Genomic DNA, 17,741 nt, shown 5'->3' with positions numbered 1-17,741 from the left:
GCTCCTCTTCAGCTCCAGTCCTCTCCTTGTGTTTTGGAGAATATCCTCTTGCCCATCAAGGTAATTTAACTGAGCTGTGCCAAGCTCTGCTCTGGAATTTTGTGATTTCTCTAAGGATTTTGAGACCCCAAAGTCAGACAGGGCCAAAGGCAGCCTTGGATGGAAGGTCGTGGGAGGATGGTTTAACACTGAGGTGTGCATCAGTGGGCCACAGCATCCCTGGGCTGCAGGGGTCACAGTGCAGGGAGATCAGATCTGCAGTGCCCAGATCCCATGCACATCTGTAGGCATCTGCTGGAGCTTCTCCCTGGCTCTAGGTGGATCTGTTGGCCTGACAGCATCCTGCCTTCCCTCCCAGACCCAGATGGGCACAGGCATGAGGGTGGGGAGGAACAGCCTTCACCACCATGCTTGTCAGCCAACAATTTCACACCAGTGACAGGGGGGATTTTACCCCCCCACCTGGGGTTTGAGGGTCTGTGTGCCCCTGCTTTGCAATGAAGACAGCTGGCTGGCCTTCGTGAGCCTTACTCTGCTGCCTTTACTCACCTTGGGAAACACTTACACCAGGTGTCCCCCAGCCCATCTGCAGAGTCATTGGGCATGAGAGTCTTGCCCCAAATAATATTGATACTTTGCCCCCAGTTGCTAGCACAGCACAGAAAACTCACAGTGTTTGAACCTCAGAGAGACTGTGAACCTGACAGGTCGAGACCTGACAGGGATGTTATCACAAGGCCCAACAATGGCTTTACACTCAATTACATTTATGGTTTCTGTGATTCACCTAAATGTTTATGGCTTAGTGACTACCTGGAAGTTAAGAAATGAAAAAAAAAAAAAAAAAAAAAAAAAAAAAAAAAAAAAAAAAAGAGAGAGAGAGCTTGAAAAGGCAAAAAAATAAGCCCTGGAATAAACAATTTTCTGGTGCAAGACTCTGGGTGACATAGGAGAAACTGAGCAACTACCTTGGGTGGTTGGGAAGAGTCATTTTCTGTGGTGACCAGAGCTATATTTGATTTCTTAGGCAATGTCAGTTTTTGCATGCTACATTCTCTGGCAAATCGCCAGCACGATGTGTAATACTTTAGCCACACTGTTGTTACTTAATCCTTTCCTAATCTGCATTTGCGCAAGAGTAAAATCTAAGCAAAGCCACTGAGAACATCTCCACTAATAATTTATCAAACCCGACTTTTGTTGCTGGCAGGAGAGGGCAGTCGGTGGAGGTGAATGTTTTCCCACAACAGCACCCTAGGATAAACACGGGGCAGCTGATTCACGCCACACTTATTTTCTGTCACCCACCCTTCGTGTCACCCTGATATTTCTTCGAATGATAAGCCCGCCTGCGTGCTCACAACACACTGCCGAGGTCCCAGTTTCATCTCTTTCTGCAAATTACACATTAATTAACCATTAATAACAGTGGGAGCTGCATGCAGAAATCCACACCCGCTGTGATGAGACCGTGCCCTGGGTGAGCAAGTGCCTGATTAATCACCTGCATTTCAGCGCCGGAGCTGCCTCCCCAGCCCTGCCAGACAAATGTCCCTTAAGAGGAAAGCACACGGGCACTCGCCAGCCCTAATCCTGCTGTAAAGAAAAGTGTTACCTCTTGCTCTATGAATTTTATTTATTTTGGTCCTCTGGGCAGTGCTTGCTGTTGTTAGAAACATGATTGCTTCATACAGTTATGTTAATGTTTGCATTTGACAGAATGTAATTGATACTTCTGCTGCTCCGGCTTCAAAGCCAAATTAGGAAATGAAGTGCTGCACATTAGCTTGTTTAGCTGGTTAAATACTGTAAATAAATACATACAGGGCAATGAAAACTAATGAGTTTTCTTCAAGGCATTTTCTAAATAGCTGGCTTCATTAAAAAAAAAAAAAAAAAAAAAAAAAAAAAAAAAAAAAAAAAAAAAAAAAAAAAAGCTCTTGCTGTGAACTCATATCCTGAAGGATTTGTCGTTTTGATGCAACAAAAATTGATCCTGGCTGAAATCTGAACTCTGGATTTCACTTGGAGACCAGGATTTTGCAAGTTATGGAGGAATCATGGTAAGAACTGTTGCAAATTTCATGGTACTTTTACCAACAATAGTTCTGAGAGATGTTGCATTTAACAAAGCCATTTTTTGCAATGGATTAATTCAGACTGTGGTTATATGTCAAGCTATTCTTCTTCTCAGTGTACACTAGGAAAACATTATATTTGTAAGAAGCATTTGAATAGGATATTTCTTTGTGCTGCTAAATCTGTGCAGTGCCATAACGCTATGGGTCAAGAATTTTCTCTGACAGAAGGCATCAGCATGAAAAAGGTGGGGAAAAAAATCAGCTTTTGTATGAAGAGATAATCTGAAGAGATTTGCTTGGCAGAATGCACTCAGTGCTGATTGAATAAAATGTGCTTTTCAAGTTATTTCTCAGGCCTACCCTCAATGCAGTAAAGCAGAACTGGGAAGAGCATTGCACCAGCTTTGCCATCCAGCCAAGTGCAATGAATCTTCACCTTGCACATCATGTTAAAAAAACCATTCTTTTCTCCCTTTTTATTTCATAAATAATACAGTGATGCAAAACTGCCTTTCACTGACTTGAAGGTGTTCTCCTAAAACTAGGGCACTTTTTAGCATAGATAGGACTGAACCTCTACCAGTGCTTCTTAATTAACTGCAAATAACCTCTGCAGTATCACCTGCTTGGCAAAGAGATGTTGACCTTAAGCCCAAGCTTGCTGATCTGGCTGTTTTACCTGGTGCTCTAAGAGGAAGATGGGTTATAAATTCTGCTGCACTACTTTAACAGAACATTATTGAACTGATGCCTAATATGCAACCAAAGTGTCAAGATAAAAATATAAATTGACAAAAATATATATTTAGGAGGTAAGATCTACCTCTGTGTGGTGGTTTGATGTCAGTTTAGGATGGAGCTCAGGATATTGTGAAAAACTTCATATTTTTATTGTGCTTTCAGCAGCAGAGGAGGACTGAAGGCTCCCAGTGCTTTTCAGAGAAGTCATAACAATATCTTGCAGCTTCAAGATGAAGATGGCCACCAGCTCAGAAATACATAAGAGATTTGGTCAGTCCTCATTCAAAAGGCCCATTTAAAAATAGACAAATTATGACTCTCTTAAAAAGAAATGTATGCATTGCATAAATCAAAGTTCTCACACCCACCATCAAAGTTTAATCACTTAATATGCTGGTTCTTTCAACATGCTCTGAAACTTTGTATACAACAATACAAACGATGGTGTTACGAAGCAATAGCAATTTATTCTGCTGTACAAACGGATGTTGCATTATAATCCCTAAAGCAATACAGAGGCTGTTTGCAGATGTTTCTACAATTTGGCGTTTATTTTAATTGCTCTGCAGTGTAGTGCATGTGAAATAAAGCCATGGGATGACCTACACATTCACCTACTCAGGGTGACTTAACAACAGCAGTGGGAGGGGGAGGAAGATGTTTTGAAAGTTTTCAAGGTTTCACTGAAGCGCAAGCCTCCTGCAGTTGATTTAAAAGAGTGCATCAGGGCTTCTATCCAAGCCTGAAAGCATGGCAGGGCAGGGGCTAATTCAATCAGCCAGGCTAAGTGGCACATGTATTTTTACAAGTCTTGCAAGAATAACATCAGTAAAGTAACCGGAGATATTTTGGTGCCTGACATTCACTCAGCAAGTGCTAAGAAAATATGCTTACATCACAGATTGTTGGTTTCTCAGAGTGGGAGTCAAGGTGCCTAATTAAAGTCAGTGCACTTTGCTTTATCATGGACCAGGTCCCTATTTCCTCCTTTTCTCTTTCCACCCACCTTCGAAAAGCAGAACCTATTTAAATGTTGCTCTTGCTCAAAGAGCTGCCTGGAAGCAGTTGCTCTGGTGAACAGATTTCAAGTAAAAGGACAAAGTTAAACATGAGGCAAAGTATAAATAAAAATCAAGACTCTCTTCCTCCTCTCTCTACTTGTAAGCAATGATCTCACCTCTCCGGGTGGATTACAAGGGTGGCTTGATCTCTTTCAGGAAAGCACATTCTCTAACCTTGATACTGCTGCTATTTATACTCCTCTTTTCTCACCACAAAGAAAAGCAGCTCTAATAATTTTTCCCTTCCTTTTTTAAATGGGAGCGCTACATGGTCTGTGCCCTGCCTCCTGGCAGTGGGATCAAGTTCCTGCCCACAATCTCTATCTCTCCATTGAAGCCAATGCTCTCCACCACTACCTCTCCTCCTGGCTGCTCACTTTTGGACACCTGAGATGCAATTTTCCACTGGCTGGGGCATCACATCACCGAGCACACAGGTGCCGGGTGACAGCCTTGTGGCGCCTCAGCTTTTTCTGCTCACGGGGCACAGATGGAAACGCATGCACGTGCTGAAAGGCAATAGGGTTTTCAAAGTTCAGGGGCAGAGCTCTAACTTCCCTCCCCCTTGCTCATCAGATGAGCAGGATACCTTATTTCACGTAGCTCTCCCCTTACCCCACAAGAGGCAGGAGGAGCCATCCGCTCTCCCCACAACCTCCTGGTTTCAAACCCAGGAGGAGCTGGGGGAGTCATGGCTCAGAGCCCAGCGGCTCTGGGCAGGAGGGGGCACATAAAGGGACCATAGATGAGCTGATCTTCTTTGAAACCAACCCCCATTTTTTCAGATTAAGCCAAACCTACTCAAGCTGCATTCCCCTTGAGATACCTCAAGCAATGGGGACAAACATTATGAAACCAAGTTTATTAAAACTTTCTACAAGTCAGACTTTATCATCCAGGTTTCCACATACATATACATATTTACAAGTTGGACATAGTGTTTTTAGCTTTTCTGGCAGAGTTTTCTACCAATATATACAAATGTACTGTTTTTCATAGAAGGGTTAAACTGTATCACAGATACAAATGTCAAGCAATCATGAGAGGTTTAGTGCAAAGGAGAGCTGTAGCGCCCTGCTCTTAATGCTCATGATTCTGTCAAGTTAGTATTGCCAACAATAATTCACATTAAATTGCTCTTCGACACCTCTTATTAGGACAAACGAAGTACAACAAAACAAGAAAACAAAACCCCAAACAGTAAGGTATGTACAAAGTACACAGTCCATGAGGTATACATGGTATTCTCGAAACGCGTGGTGGGACTGCAGCTTGTCGGGGGTTAACCCTTACAATTACTTCACTTGAACTGTGCCATGCTGGAGACACACTTACCCAGCCCACCGCCATTTCAGAAGCTGCACTCTTGCCAGAGGTGAATGGACATCTCTTTGCATAAGCCACTGGACACAATTGTGAAACAAAGCAGAAATTTTAGGCAGGACTAAGCTTTACTTACCCCCAACCCACGAAGCTAATGATTTATATTCATTTTCCACGAACAATGGAAAGACTATGAATATTCATGCAAATAAAAAAAAAAAAAAAAAAAAGCAAAAAAACAGAACAAAAAAAAAAAAAAAAAGGGGGGGGTGGAGGGGAGGTGGAAAGTAACCATAGCCAGAGGCAAACAACATACCTGAATAATCAACTAAGGGCATATGGAGATTTCACTCTTAAGACTAACTTTTGTGGGGGGAGGAGGGGGGGGTGTAGGGGCAAAGAGGAGAGGGGATGTGATGGTTTTAAGAATTGAGCCTGCAGGAAAACACGATCGTGTTTACAAGTACTGTACAAGATACCCCTTATCATCTTCCAGGAGAAGGCGCCCCAGCCGATAGTGTTACGGTTTAGTAAACGGATCTGTTTTGGCACTCAGAGCTAAAGAGACCTCCTACTTGACAAGCTCTCTGAGGGCATAAAGTTATATAGGCTATACCATGGTAACGTGAGGCTTAAGTCTATTAAAAATGCTTTCCCAATCAGTGAATGGAATTGCAGGGGATCCAACTGGGAGACCCACAGTTATCTGCTTCAGAAAGAGCCACAGCAGTGATTTGTCTTACGGGTGGATGTAGGAGCTTCATGCCTCTGGAAGCAATATCAGCTGGAGGAGCAGCAGGGAGGAGCAAGCAGCTGCCCGTGGTGGATGAAGACCTCATCAAAGTGTGCTCACAGTCAGAAACTTCGCAAGCCAGCTGCTGTGTCACGCCGAGTTGATTCCTCTTTTTGCCCATTTCTGTGAGATTTGCTCAGTTAAGAGGCACACCTCATGTCCCCCGCCACAGATGGGACTGCCTTTTTGTCTCACACCTCAGCAGCTGTAAGACTCTGCAGCCCAGATGTGGGCAGTTACACCAGTGGGGGATGCGAGAGGCAGGAGAAAAGCCAGGCAGATCTTGCAAAGCTGCACAGGTCCTCCAGGGCCAGCAGCACGGACCTACCTGCAGAGCAAGAGGATGAAACTCTGAGCATGCTAAGGGAGCTGAGCTCTACGGGTTGGTGTTTTTTTAAAACAAGGTCATTTTTCTGACCATACTGGCACTTTAAGATGCTGCTGAGTTTGCAAAGGTGGAAGAATGATACTCTGCAAAAATGCCGGAGGTGAGAGCTGCTGAAGTTATTGAGATTTTGGGGTTAGCAGAAGAAGGAACTAATATCATCACTGTCTCCATGGTATTCTGGAACAATTTGATCCGAAGTTCCCGTCTCCTGGTCTGTATATCCAGGCTCCAAGACTGCCTCAAACCAAGGGTGAAGCAAGATCTCTGGAGCAGTGAGTCTTTCAGAGGGCTCCCGCCGCAGGAGGCTGCGGATGAGGCATCGGGCTTTGGGGGACACGTGGTCAGGAATACAGAACTGTCCACGCCGGATCTTGGAAAACAGAGTGCTAGGGTCCGAGTCATGGAAGGGATAGCGTCCCACTAGCAGGGTATAGAGCATCACTCCCAAACTCCACACATCTGCTGATTTTCCCGAGTAAGTCCCCGTTGTGTTTAGGATCTCAGGGCTGACATAGGCCGGGCAGCCGTGCTTGTCTGAGAGAGCATCATCTTCACCCTTGATGATGTGTGTGTCTTCCAGGCTCTCCAGCCGCAGCTGAGTCCTAGGGAGGGCAGGAGAGGAAGCCACAGGTCAGAATCAGCAACACCCAGACATAAACCAGCATGGTGAGCCCCCAGCTATGGCAATCCCCACTCTCCTTGCACCAGCTTAAAGAAAAGGAGAGAAAACACTTTTTAATTTGCAGCTGAGAAGCTGCCTGGGCTCCTGCCCTCCTGTGATGGAACTGCAGTTTTGTGCATCGGGTTGGCCCTCAGAAACACCTGCTTCTCTTATTTAAACGGGACTTTAACAACACAGAGGGCTCTTAAGGAGCACCAGCTATTTGCCTTCTCTCCGTGTAGGTTGCACTGCGACTGCAGGGGGTTAATCAGCTACAATGCATCATACATGCTGCTGTTTGCAGTTCAGGCTTTGAGCAAACAGCATCCATCTGAGTGATTTTGCAAACTGCAAAGTCCAGCTCCCTTCCGTGCTTGCAGGAATCATCGGCTTTCCCGAGTTTACTTTTTTTTTTTACTTTTTTTTTTTTTTTTTTTTTTTTTTTTCCTGCAGGGTACCACCACACCCACCACCTCCCAAGTGGTGACAGTCCACCCTGACTACCCACTTCTAGGGGAAAGCTGAGGTTAGCATCAGGAAGGAAGGCATCAGCTGGCCCTTGAAGGGCTCAGCACTGCCTGCAGCCCGCTGGGGTGTAGATGCGTTGGCTGCAGCCTGTCCTCAGTGTGACCTCGCAAATACCCATTGGTTCTGCAAACGGAAAATATGACTCAACGAGAACCAGGGGCCCAGGATTGGCTGCGGGAGCCCTGAAACTGCACCTGTGCCTGAGAGCCCGAGTCCGCCTGCCATTGCTTAACCCTCTTCTTGCCAAATGGGATGCACATGACACCGGCCTGTGTGCAACGCGTTATTTCCAAATGAGCGAGACTGTGTGCAATGTAACATTTCAACAAATGTTTCATCTCCTTATGGGCGGGAAAAGCTGCAATAGTTTCCTTCAAAGGAATTACTTTCTTTGCATGTCAACATTTGGTTGTTTCTGTTTAAGAGGGGCAGTGCTGGATAATTTTCTTACCGTGTTTTATAACCCATATCCTGAGGAAGCACTAGCTCAGTTTAAAAAAAAAAAAAAAAAAAAAAAAAAAAAAAAAAAAAAAAGATTTCTTCTGCTTCAGTAGTAGCACCTCCAGTTTCATCAGAATAAGCACACTTCTACTACTTCTAATTTTTTTTAGCTTTCCACTGAACAAGCAGATAATAAGAATAATTTTCTGCTGATTAAAAATGTAGCTCTGCTACATGCAGTGAGGAACTACAGGAGGAGCAAACACTCTAGGGAAATATTGAATTATTTACCTAATCTAAATTTAACAACTTGATTCTGAATCTCCTTTCTGTAAACCTAGGCTTTAGGCTAAGTTTTACTAAAGTGCTTTTCTTCCATGCAGTATTCCCAAAGCAATACTTAACTGTGTCCCAGCTTCCCTCCTGTGTGTGCCCTCATCCATGGACAACAGGAGGCAAGGAGCAGAAGGGGAGGAGGGATAAAAGGCTTGAAGGACACAGACGGTCTTTTATTAGCAGCACAACCCTGATCAGCAGGGGATTTCAGGAGGAGATACCTCCCCAGCACCCCTCTCCCAGCCCTTGCTCTGCTACCAGACAACTCTCCAGGGTACAAGGAGAGACCAGAGCTCCAGCTCCTCACATCTCCTGCTCCCCCAGCCGGGCTGCTCCTCAGCCCCAGCCCAACAGCTCAGCCTCCCTCCACTCTTTCTCTCTGCCTCTTCTTCATTCTACACTGAAGGAGCGGCACACATGACATCTTCTGGTGCTAAGGAGCATCAGAACTACTGTCCCTTTGTCTAACCAGTGGGTTTCATTGAAATTCTGCTGAATGAGAGGAAACTCCCTGAGAGCTTCCTGCCTTTCATCAGTCAAGATCTAACTAAGAGTAAGTGTATACCAGTTAAATCCATGACCTACTACATGCACGTGATGAGGACCTACTCAGATCGCTCACAGGTGATGCCCAAATGACACTGCCATTTCCACTCCTCAAGACACTTTTTGCCTCTCTGGATGTTGCATTCCTCCCTCCCTACTCACGCCCAGGGCTGGCTGCTGACACCTGCTTACCTTTCTTCATTAGAGAAGACAAATTTCCTGAGCTTGAGGTCACCAAGTACAATGGCCGACTGGTGGCAGTGAGCTACAGCGGAGACGATCTGCTTGAACAGCCGGGCAGCCTCCTCTTCCCTCAGCCTCTTGCAGCTCCTCACGTAGGAGTGCATATCCCCAAAGTCCTTTTCAAAGAACACATAGGCTTTGGTGTCCCCGAGGATGACTTCGACAACCCCGGTGATGTTTCTGTGCGATGGCAGCTGAATGTAAGGCCGGATCTTGTCTTGGTAGTGTTTGAGGGGGAACACCTGTAAAGAGGAAATTAAACCAAAATTCAGTCTCAAGGGCGTTGAAAGCAGCCGCTCGCGTAGCAACTCTCCCCAAACAATGACGAGGGAGCTGGAAGGGAGCCAGGGCTCGGCGGGAGCACCGTTCAAAGCGGTTACCGCGACCCTTCCCGGTCATTTTATACTGAAAGCGGTGTGTGTGTGTGTGTGTGTGTGTGTGTGTGTGTGTGTGTGTGTGTGTGCATTAAAATAAATTTCATCTCCCCTTGCAGCTTTTAATACAAAAAGCCTTTTGGACATGGTGCTCCGAGGTCACTGGGAGTTCCAGCTTACTTCCAGCACACGTAAATCCCCACCGGCTGCGGGCCGGGGAATGTTTTTTTAAGGCTCTGAGAACCACAAGCAGGTTTTCTCCCCGTCCCCAGCACCCCCACATCCCCCCTCATCCGCAGCCGCGGAGCTCCGCGCTCACCTTGCAGCGCAACTCCCGCCCGGAGCTGACGCTCAGCGCCCTGGACACCTGCTCCCGCTCGGCCAGCGGCAGCAGCAGGTACGAGGCGATCAGGCTGGGACCCGCCGCTCCCCCACCGGCGGGAGAAACCGGGGGAGCACAAGGCGACCCGGGAGCGCTGAGGCAATCCGGGGGTCCGCAGTCAGCCAGGCGAGGGGACTTGGCGGCCGGAGTTTCTTCGGCGGGGCCGTCGTGGAGGGTGTGGAGCCGCTTGGCCGGAGCGCTGCGGCAGCGGGCGGCCGGCAGCAGGGACGCGGGGCGGCTCATGGAGGGGAGCGGCAGCGGGCGCGGAGCTAAAGGCGGCCGGTGTGGGCTTGGCGCATCCCTTCGTTCTCGCCGCCGAAACCTCGGGCCGTGTCCACCATCTGCTGCCGACTCCGCGCTAAAGTAGTTGGAGGCTTTAAAAAAAAAAAAAAAAAAAAAAAATTGAGGGGAAAAAAAAAAGTGAGTCTCCTCCTACTGTCCCTGACGCACGTGGAAATGGGAGGAGGAAGGCTCGGACACGCCTGCTCAGCTCCTCCCGCTGGCCTCCGCGCACCCGGACCCCCGGCGGGTCACGGAGCTCCACGCGGTGGGCTGCCCCGCCCGGCTGCGTGAGCCTCCGGGGGCGCGCAGGAGACCTCGTTTTCGAGGTCCTCCAACCTGTCTGGAGCAAGGTAACCCCTTGGGGGTCACCCTTTGCTTTTGGGGTTCGCTCCTCGCAAGCTCAGCGTGCTCGCAATCCGTCCCCCTCCCTAAGCCTCCACCGCTCGCTTGTAAGCACAAAGGTAGAGACAGGGAACGCTTTTTTAGCAAAGTTAAGGAAGAAGAAAGTCACCGGCACTGAAGGATGAGCGTCTCTTCTGGAAAGGCAACCCTGGAAATGGCAGCAGCGGGTTTATCCACCACCAGCGTGTGCCGCTGGGAAACGCTGCCAGGAATTTCAAATGCCGCCGTAGCGCTTTCGAGACAGCATCGCCTTGTGCGATGTGTAAATACAAGAAGTTAAGCCAGGCTAATTGTGGAGAGAAAGCGAGCCCAGCTCCATTCCCAGGAGCTTCTCCTTTGTACATTTGCCACGGCTTCCCCCTAGCCTCAGTTCTTGCTTTTCACTAATTAACCATCATCCATCCCACGCTTTGCATCTCGAAGCTGTTGTGTATTTATCACTGTTCGTTTATAAGCACGGACTGCACCATCAGAAATATTTTGTGTTGGGTATTTCCCATGTTAGAGCTATCTGCTCCCCGAAAAAGGCACAGCATGGAGAGCAAGCAGCAGCTGAAGTGACCTGTGAGGAGCAGAGAGCAGAGCTCAAGCAGCCACCATCGGGCTCAGAAGTTGTGAGTTTAAAGGAATAGTAAATAGATTTGCTGCCAGGACTGTTAGTAAATGGAAGAAAAATGAGAGAAAACCAGACAACAAGTCATCCCTGGAAAAAAATGCAGACAGCTGTAGTTTTGACAAGTGTGCTTCAGAAGGAAACTCCTCAGCTTTTCTGTTTACAAATACACAAATTTTCTGTAATTCAGTGCTGAGGCTTCCCCAATAACACAGGAAGCTTAAGTTTTGTTATTTCGTAGGATTCCTACCCATTTCATACCCAGTTTTGGTCAGGGTTTCCCTGACCCTGTTTTAACAGCAGAGAAGGACTGGGATGTGTGTGTCTTTGTCCCCCCTGCCATCTCTGGTGCCACAAGTGCAGGTATTTGCTCAGATTCCTGGTGGTTAACTGCACAGCAAACCCGTGCACGCCTTCAGCTACTTCCAGTGTATTTTAAGAAACATATGAAACTCTTGTGCAGATTGATGACTCATAGCATAGCAGTCCCATTAATGCATTTAAACATAAAATACATATGCCATAAAGGGATATCCCAGGGCCTGCATTTCCCTTTTTTTTTTTTTTTTTTTTTTCTCTCCCTCCACCCTGAAATACAATTCCATTAATGTCTGCAGATTGTTTCTCAGCGACTCACCATGACTCTGAAAGCAATGTATTTTATTTCATTCTTCTCACAGGTAAAACACGCAGGCAAGAGTATCCATCAGACTTTTGTTTTACTTTTTCCTTCCTGAAAGTTTTATGATCAGGATGCCACTCCTGGGTGAATTTAGGTGAATCCTGCATGCTTGGGCTTCTTCCTACAGCTGAGGTAACACAAGGTGGGGGGAGAGGGTGTCAGAGATTTGGGGAAGAGGGGAAGGGTGTAGACATCATCATATTAATAATAGACCTACATAAACATACTCATAGGCGTTACTGGTGTTCAAGAGCATCTCCTGTAGATCCCTCAGGACAAGAGAGTGCACCTGGGGTAAATATGTGCCTCTGATGCCTCCTGAAGATTCCCCTCTCAGCTCCTGTGCCTGCTCACTGTCCCCACTGAGGAGAAGGCCAATGCTGAGGATCCATTAACACAGATTGTTGGAAACCATATCCCTTGCCTTCCCAGACTCCAACCCATTTAAAGCCATGGCTGGTCACCTCATCCCTGCCCCATGCCACCAGGACCAGAGCAAGTGCTTGGTCCTCAAGGGGAAAAAGCCCTCCTCATCATCTTGTCCCCCCAAGAAAGCATCTAGGGTGTGAGGACAGAGCAGGGCACAGCATTGCACCCTGCAGTCCTGACACAGGCTCCTGATGTCTGGGTACCCTCTTCTCACAGGGATTTCACTGATTCTCTGCTCTGTGGGAGCTGAAGCACAGAAGCTGGGCACACAATCTCCAAAGACCAGGAAAGAGAGAACCCTTGGGCAATGCACCCCAGAAGTGAAGGTGGGCACCTTCTCCCTGACTGTATAGACCAAGCTTCAATTGTTTACATGTGACTAAGATGAACCCAAACTTACTTCTCCCAGGTGTTGGGTCTTTGCAAAATGGAGGCAGTTCTTCACAGCAAGAAACCTTCATTTCTTCATTAAAATGCCTGGTATGCTTTCAGGTACTCAAAGCATTAATGTCATGAATAAACATACAGTAGCAATTATTAACCAAATTAATAATGCTCACTAACTTAGTCTTGTGTTATGGATCATAAGAAAAGGTCCACATCCAGACTCCTCCGTTCCCACTAGATTCATTCCAACAGGCAGAGCAGAACAGTGATTCCCATTTTGTGTTTTCTGATTTTAGTTGGTTTGGGTTTTTTTGTTTTGCTTTGTTTTAACTTTTGGCTGAGCCCCAAAATGCAAAAAAATAATTTTAAAAAAGGATGCCAAGGATGATGTCTGATGACTTGCATGGCATGGTGTTTCTCAGAAGGTTAAAATTTGTTCTTCTTACCCATCTTCACCAGTCCTTGCATGCAAGTCTGGTTTGGTTATGAACCACTGCAGAAAACAGGAGAGGAACTCAAGGGTGAGGCTTGTGTAGAACAGAACTCTTGCAGCACTCCAGCATTAGATTTTTTTTGAGAATGTTGGGCTACCACATTTGCCATAGTTGTCACTCGTTCATTGTAAGTCAGACCATAGGCTTTCAAGCATCCAGGCCTATCTCCTACATTAGTCTCCTGCATAAACCTTCACCACTCCTCCTCCCCCACACCAGAAAGGATTTTTTTGGGGATGCAAGCTTAGCATACAAGAGATGAATACTAGGATGGCAATTCTCAGCTGTGCCTGCAGTGAATTTGATTCTAAATGGCTTATGGCTTTACAGCCCTTCCAAACAAACCAAGGCAGTGTTGGCACCTCTAAGAGATAGCACTGCAAATCACTGTGGAGCACAAATCTGTGCAGAATTACAGTTGTAGAGTACAGTTGTATCCTTACATCAGGATGAAACATTGACTCTGTGGGTAAGTCTTGCTAATCATGTGCTGGAAAAATTAACCACTATGAGCCAGCAGACTACAAGAAACCAAAGATCCAGCCCTGGAGTCTCCCAGTACCAGTGAGGCAGGGCAGGGTGGCCTTTGGGAGTACTGATCACAAGTCTTTGTGTTTGGCAAAGCACAACAGTGTGCAACAGGCACCTTCCAAAGGCTCAGGAAATCTTGAGGAGCTCCCAGTCAAAGGATATTACAAAACCATTACAACCTGCAGATCCAGCTGTTGGATGGTCCAACTCACTGTCCCCTCTCTTTCTGGAGTCCAGGCTGCCAGGCAAGGAGCTGGGACTGGATCAGAGACGAGATCCTGTGGGATGTGCATCACATACCAGGCATCTGTCAGCAAAGGGAAGGCTCTTGCCCAGCACAGATTTTTTTAAATCAAACAGTGCTATTGCATCTGCCAGATCCAGAATTCCCGGTGGTCAGGTATCAACAGTTGCTTTTTCTATCATGTCATTCTATTTAAGGGGATTTTGGTTACATCGTATTCAAGCCTAACTCACCCTCAGCCAGTCCCTACACTCACCTGATCAGATGCTTTTTTTCATAGATGCTCACAAAATTATCTCTGCTGCTCCAATTCTCTGACCCTTTATCTTTGTAACTGGAACAGCCAGAGGCAATGAGAATTGTGTAACCATCTCCCCACTTCCCAAGTGCTTGGGACAAGTCTGGTAACTTTGATAATGGGATACACAGCGTAAATCTCTATTAGATTAGGCCACTTATAAATAAACAGTCTGTTTGCTATGGGAAGAAATTAAAAAGTCGTTATTTTAGTTATTGTATGAGAGAGACATGACACACAAGTACTTCAGCTAATACTGAACTGTCAGGCAAAAGATGAACAATAATTGCCTTTATTTTATAGGTTATCTCAAGCCATGTAAGGAAACTGAAAACTACCACTAGATTAAAGGCCAAAATTTTTAAACCAAGAGATTTTTCATAATCTATCTGTGTACAGAATCACCCTGTACAGAGAGGGCTCAAAGAGTACTTGTATGGCCAGGTGATAAAGAACTTAAAAGTAACGATTCCTATAGCATAAATGGTATCTGTATAAACCCACAGCCATCCTTAGACACTGTGGAACTTAGTGGCAGATTTACTGTTAAGATATAAAACACATGACAAGCATGCAGTGACATCAAAAGAAGTGCAATGTAATGATGTTCAGATGTCTCCTCTCAAGAGGGCACAGCAGCTGCTCTGAGGGTTGCTTTTGCTAGGAACTCAAAATAATTCTCTTCTGATAAACCAGTTGTTATCAAATCCAAGGAGTCACATGAGCAGCACCTCCTGACTTTGTTCCTGTGCAAACTGAAGAGCATGAAGGCTTCCTCTGTTGCCTGAAAGACATGTGAAGCTTCAGGTTTTAAACCTCAAATCCTGTTTTTACTTCAGAAGCTGATTGCACAAGCGGACAGTGAATGAGTCTCTCCATTTCCCTTGCGGTCAGAGAAGATCCTATTCATACTGAGTTTACAAGCAAACACTTCCTTTGGTAAGCTTCCCATGCAATTCAATTGATGTGCATGCTTTCGAGCTCCCTTTGGGTCTGAGCTAACATCAGAATAAGCAGAGGCAGCCTCTCTCTCCTCAGCCCACCACTGCACTTTCTGCAGCATTTTGAAATGATGAAACACACCGTGCTTTCTGTATGTTGCTGCAGTCTTGTAAAATCTTTGAGATTACCCATGCATCAAGAGGCTATGCACAAACATGGGTATTTACTGTATGATGTACACGCAGCCCAGAATTGTTCTTGCTTAACAATCAATCTAATGTTTTCACTTCTGATAGTTACTGGCTGGAAGCCTAGAATCTGCTGGCACCTACACGTAGGATTCTCTTTCTGAGCATTGCTGTGACCATGTCATGTGTTTGAAATAATATGTGTAAGTATTTTATTTATGGAAGACCTGTAATTTGCAGCCACTGCTAGTCTGTACTTGTAGTGAGGAGCCATCACCCTAAGGCTTTGCCTGTAGCAAGAGAAAGGAAGACCTATCTTTGGGATATTCTAACATTTTCCACTCCAGGAAACCCCTTTCCTAGGTGCATATTCTTCACTTTAGAACAAAGTACTATCCATGATACAAATGTTCTGTTAATGGACCACACAGTATCCCAGGATCCGTATGTGTCAATATTTAGGAAAGCTGGAAATAAACATTCACTTTAAATGGCCGTGGAACTTAATGAAGTTGTACACTGAATTCCAAGCTAGTTTTAGCCAGACTACTAGTGTTGTTCTTTGGAAAAACATCGTGAGGTACTTGTGACCACAGGTAGGTAAGACCTTTGTCATCAGCCACTCATGAGGAAACATGAGTATATCCAAGAGGACATTGTCTAAAATAAGGCAGTGTGTTGGCCTTGGCTATTGAGTCATCAGTATCACTTCCTGCAGCCCCTGCTTTTGCTTTGGGTATTTCTCAAGGGAACACTGACTTACCCTCATCTTTTTGATTCTTCTACAATGAATAAGATCACAGCTCCGGAGCAGTAACAATGAATATGTCCCTGATTCAGAAGGATGTGCGCTCCTTTTAGCAGAAGTGTGTTAAATCTTCCATGAGACGCCTGCCTGATCAGTTTTTATCTTTACATGTCATGGCTCCACTGATTTGAAAACTTCACAGTCTCCAGTTGTCAATTAGAGAATTCCCAGGGAGAAGTGGTTCAAGTGAGAGAGCTGTGTCAATGGCTCGTGCCTCGGGGTACCGCTGAAAGCTGTTGCATATGGATCTCTCCTGACTTTATTTTAATGTTTTATTAGACATTTCTTTAATCACTCAAAATACTATGTGGAACTTCTGTTCTCTGGCAGAGACAGATTTTCACCAGGTTTCAGTGGCAGACCCTTCTCCACTGGGTTGAGGTTTGCTGCATTTGTACAGTACCCCTAATGGAAAAAAAACACCACCTCACCTCTGAGTTTCTCTCCTTAAAATGGTTGCAAAATTTCTGACGTCAAACAATGAGACACAAATTACCCTGTGAACTGTTAACATATGCCTGTTTACATATGATAACTTATAGCCAAAACAGATTAAGATTTGAAGGTTTAACTGCCGCTGAGTTTCCACTTCTGTGAATCATATGGATGAGCTTATTCATCACAGGCATTTCTTTTTATTCTTTAACTCTTTCAAGTTACTTCTATCCAGAACAGGATTCAATGGCAACATGGGACACAGAGAGGTCACAACTGCATAGCAAACCCCAAACTTTGCAAATGAAAGAGCAAAGAGCTGTGAGTACCTACAGCCACCCCAGAGTATCAGTAGCAGTTCATAACTTCCATCAGATCAGCTACACCAGCCTTGCCCAGCTGTCAAGGCTGGTCTGTCCTTCCACCTAGGAAAGTGCCAGCTGCAACTCATGCTTATGGCCAAGCCTGAAATATTTCAATTTCAGAAGAAAAATTACTTGTAAGAACCAACAAGAGAGAACCAGCCATAAAAAAATCAACAGGGTGGCTCAAACGTTCAGAGAGAAAAAAAAAAAATCACTCATCATACTAGGATTCCTTGGATGTTATTACATAGTTTAAACTCAGAAATGCCAAACATTTTAGGGAGTACTGCACTGATTGCACTAAATACAGGCAGTTTTCTCAGGCAGCTGAATCCATGCAGTGCACCACTGATTTTGATGAGACGCATTTAAGTAATCTTGTCAACAATCCTAACATAAGTGCATGAAGTATTTGTCTTTTCCTGGATAATATGGGTGTAGCCATACTTGAAATGATGTATCAAGGAGGTATCTGATAATAAAAGAAAGAAACATACCTCTATTTAAATGCACATGCAGGTGATTGTTATTAAACCTAAGGAGGTGAGTACTGCCAAAAATCAGTCTGCTTTTTTCAGCTGAAGCCTGAGAAGAATTTTAGGCTGCTCCTGCACTTGCTGTTCAGGGTATCTGATTCACTGGTGCAGTGTAGCTCAGACTAGCAAAGGAGGGAAGGAAGATCATGTATTTTAAGGCAGGAATGTGAACATTCAAAACCACCTTTCTACTTAGAGTAGCAATAA

General features: G+C 45.5%; 1 protein-coding gene and 2 long non-coding RNA genes across 4 annotated transcripts; 2 read left to right on the top strand and 1 right to left on the bottom strand.

Annotated features, from left to right (window-relative positions):
- The first annotated feature begins 843 nt into the window (after window positions 1–843).
- On the top strand, window positions 844–5,445 carry LOC139793543 (uncharacterized). Its single transcript, XR_011724644.1, has 2 exons — window positions 844–1,480; window positions 2,985–5,445. It is a non-coding gene; the product is annotated as an uncharacterized lncRNA (long non-coding RNA).
- TRIB1 (tribbles pseudokinase 1) lies at window positions 4,731–10,150 on the bottom strand. The gene is made up of 3 exons (XM_071738375.1): window positions 9,836–10,150; window positions 9,092–9,384; window positions 4,731–6,989 (listed from the first exon to the last, which is right to left on the bottom strand). Exons 1-3 carry the CDS (start codon window positions 10,139–10,141, stop codon window positions 6,521–6,523), a joined length of 1,068 nt encoding a protein of 355 aa, XP_071594476.1. The 5' UTR covers window positions 10,142–10,150; the 3' UTR covers window positions 4,731–6,520.
- A 116-nt stretch (window positions 10,151–10,266) lies between these two features.
- LOC139793542 (uncharacterized) lies at window positions 10,267–17,741 on the top strand. 2 transcript variants are annotated; one of them, XR_011724642.1, is made up of 4 exons: window positions 10,267–10,530; window positions 11,088–12,632; window positions 15,100–15,199; window positions 15,499–17,741. It is a non-coding gene; the product is annotated as an uncharacterized lncRNA (long non-coding RNA). The 2 variants fall into 2 exon arrangements; XR_011724643.1 differs by having other exon boundaries at window positions 10,267–11,971; window positions 12,523–12,632.

The sequence above is a fragment of the Heliangelus exortis genome, chromosome 2 (assembly GCF_036169615.1).
Source record: "Heliangelus exortis chromosome 2, bHelExo1.hap1, whole genome shotgun sequence".
Lineage (NCBI taxonomy): Eukaryota > Metazoa > Chordata > Aves > Apodiformes > Trochilidae > Heliangelus > Heliangelus exortis.
The sequence above is the reverse complement of the archived record's forward strand: the minus strand, read 5'-3'. Positions and strand labels throughout refer to the sequence as shown.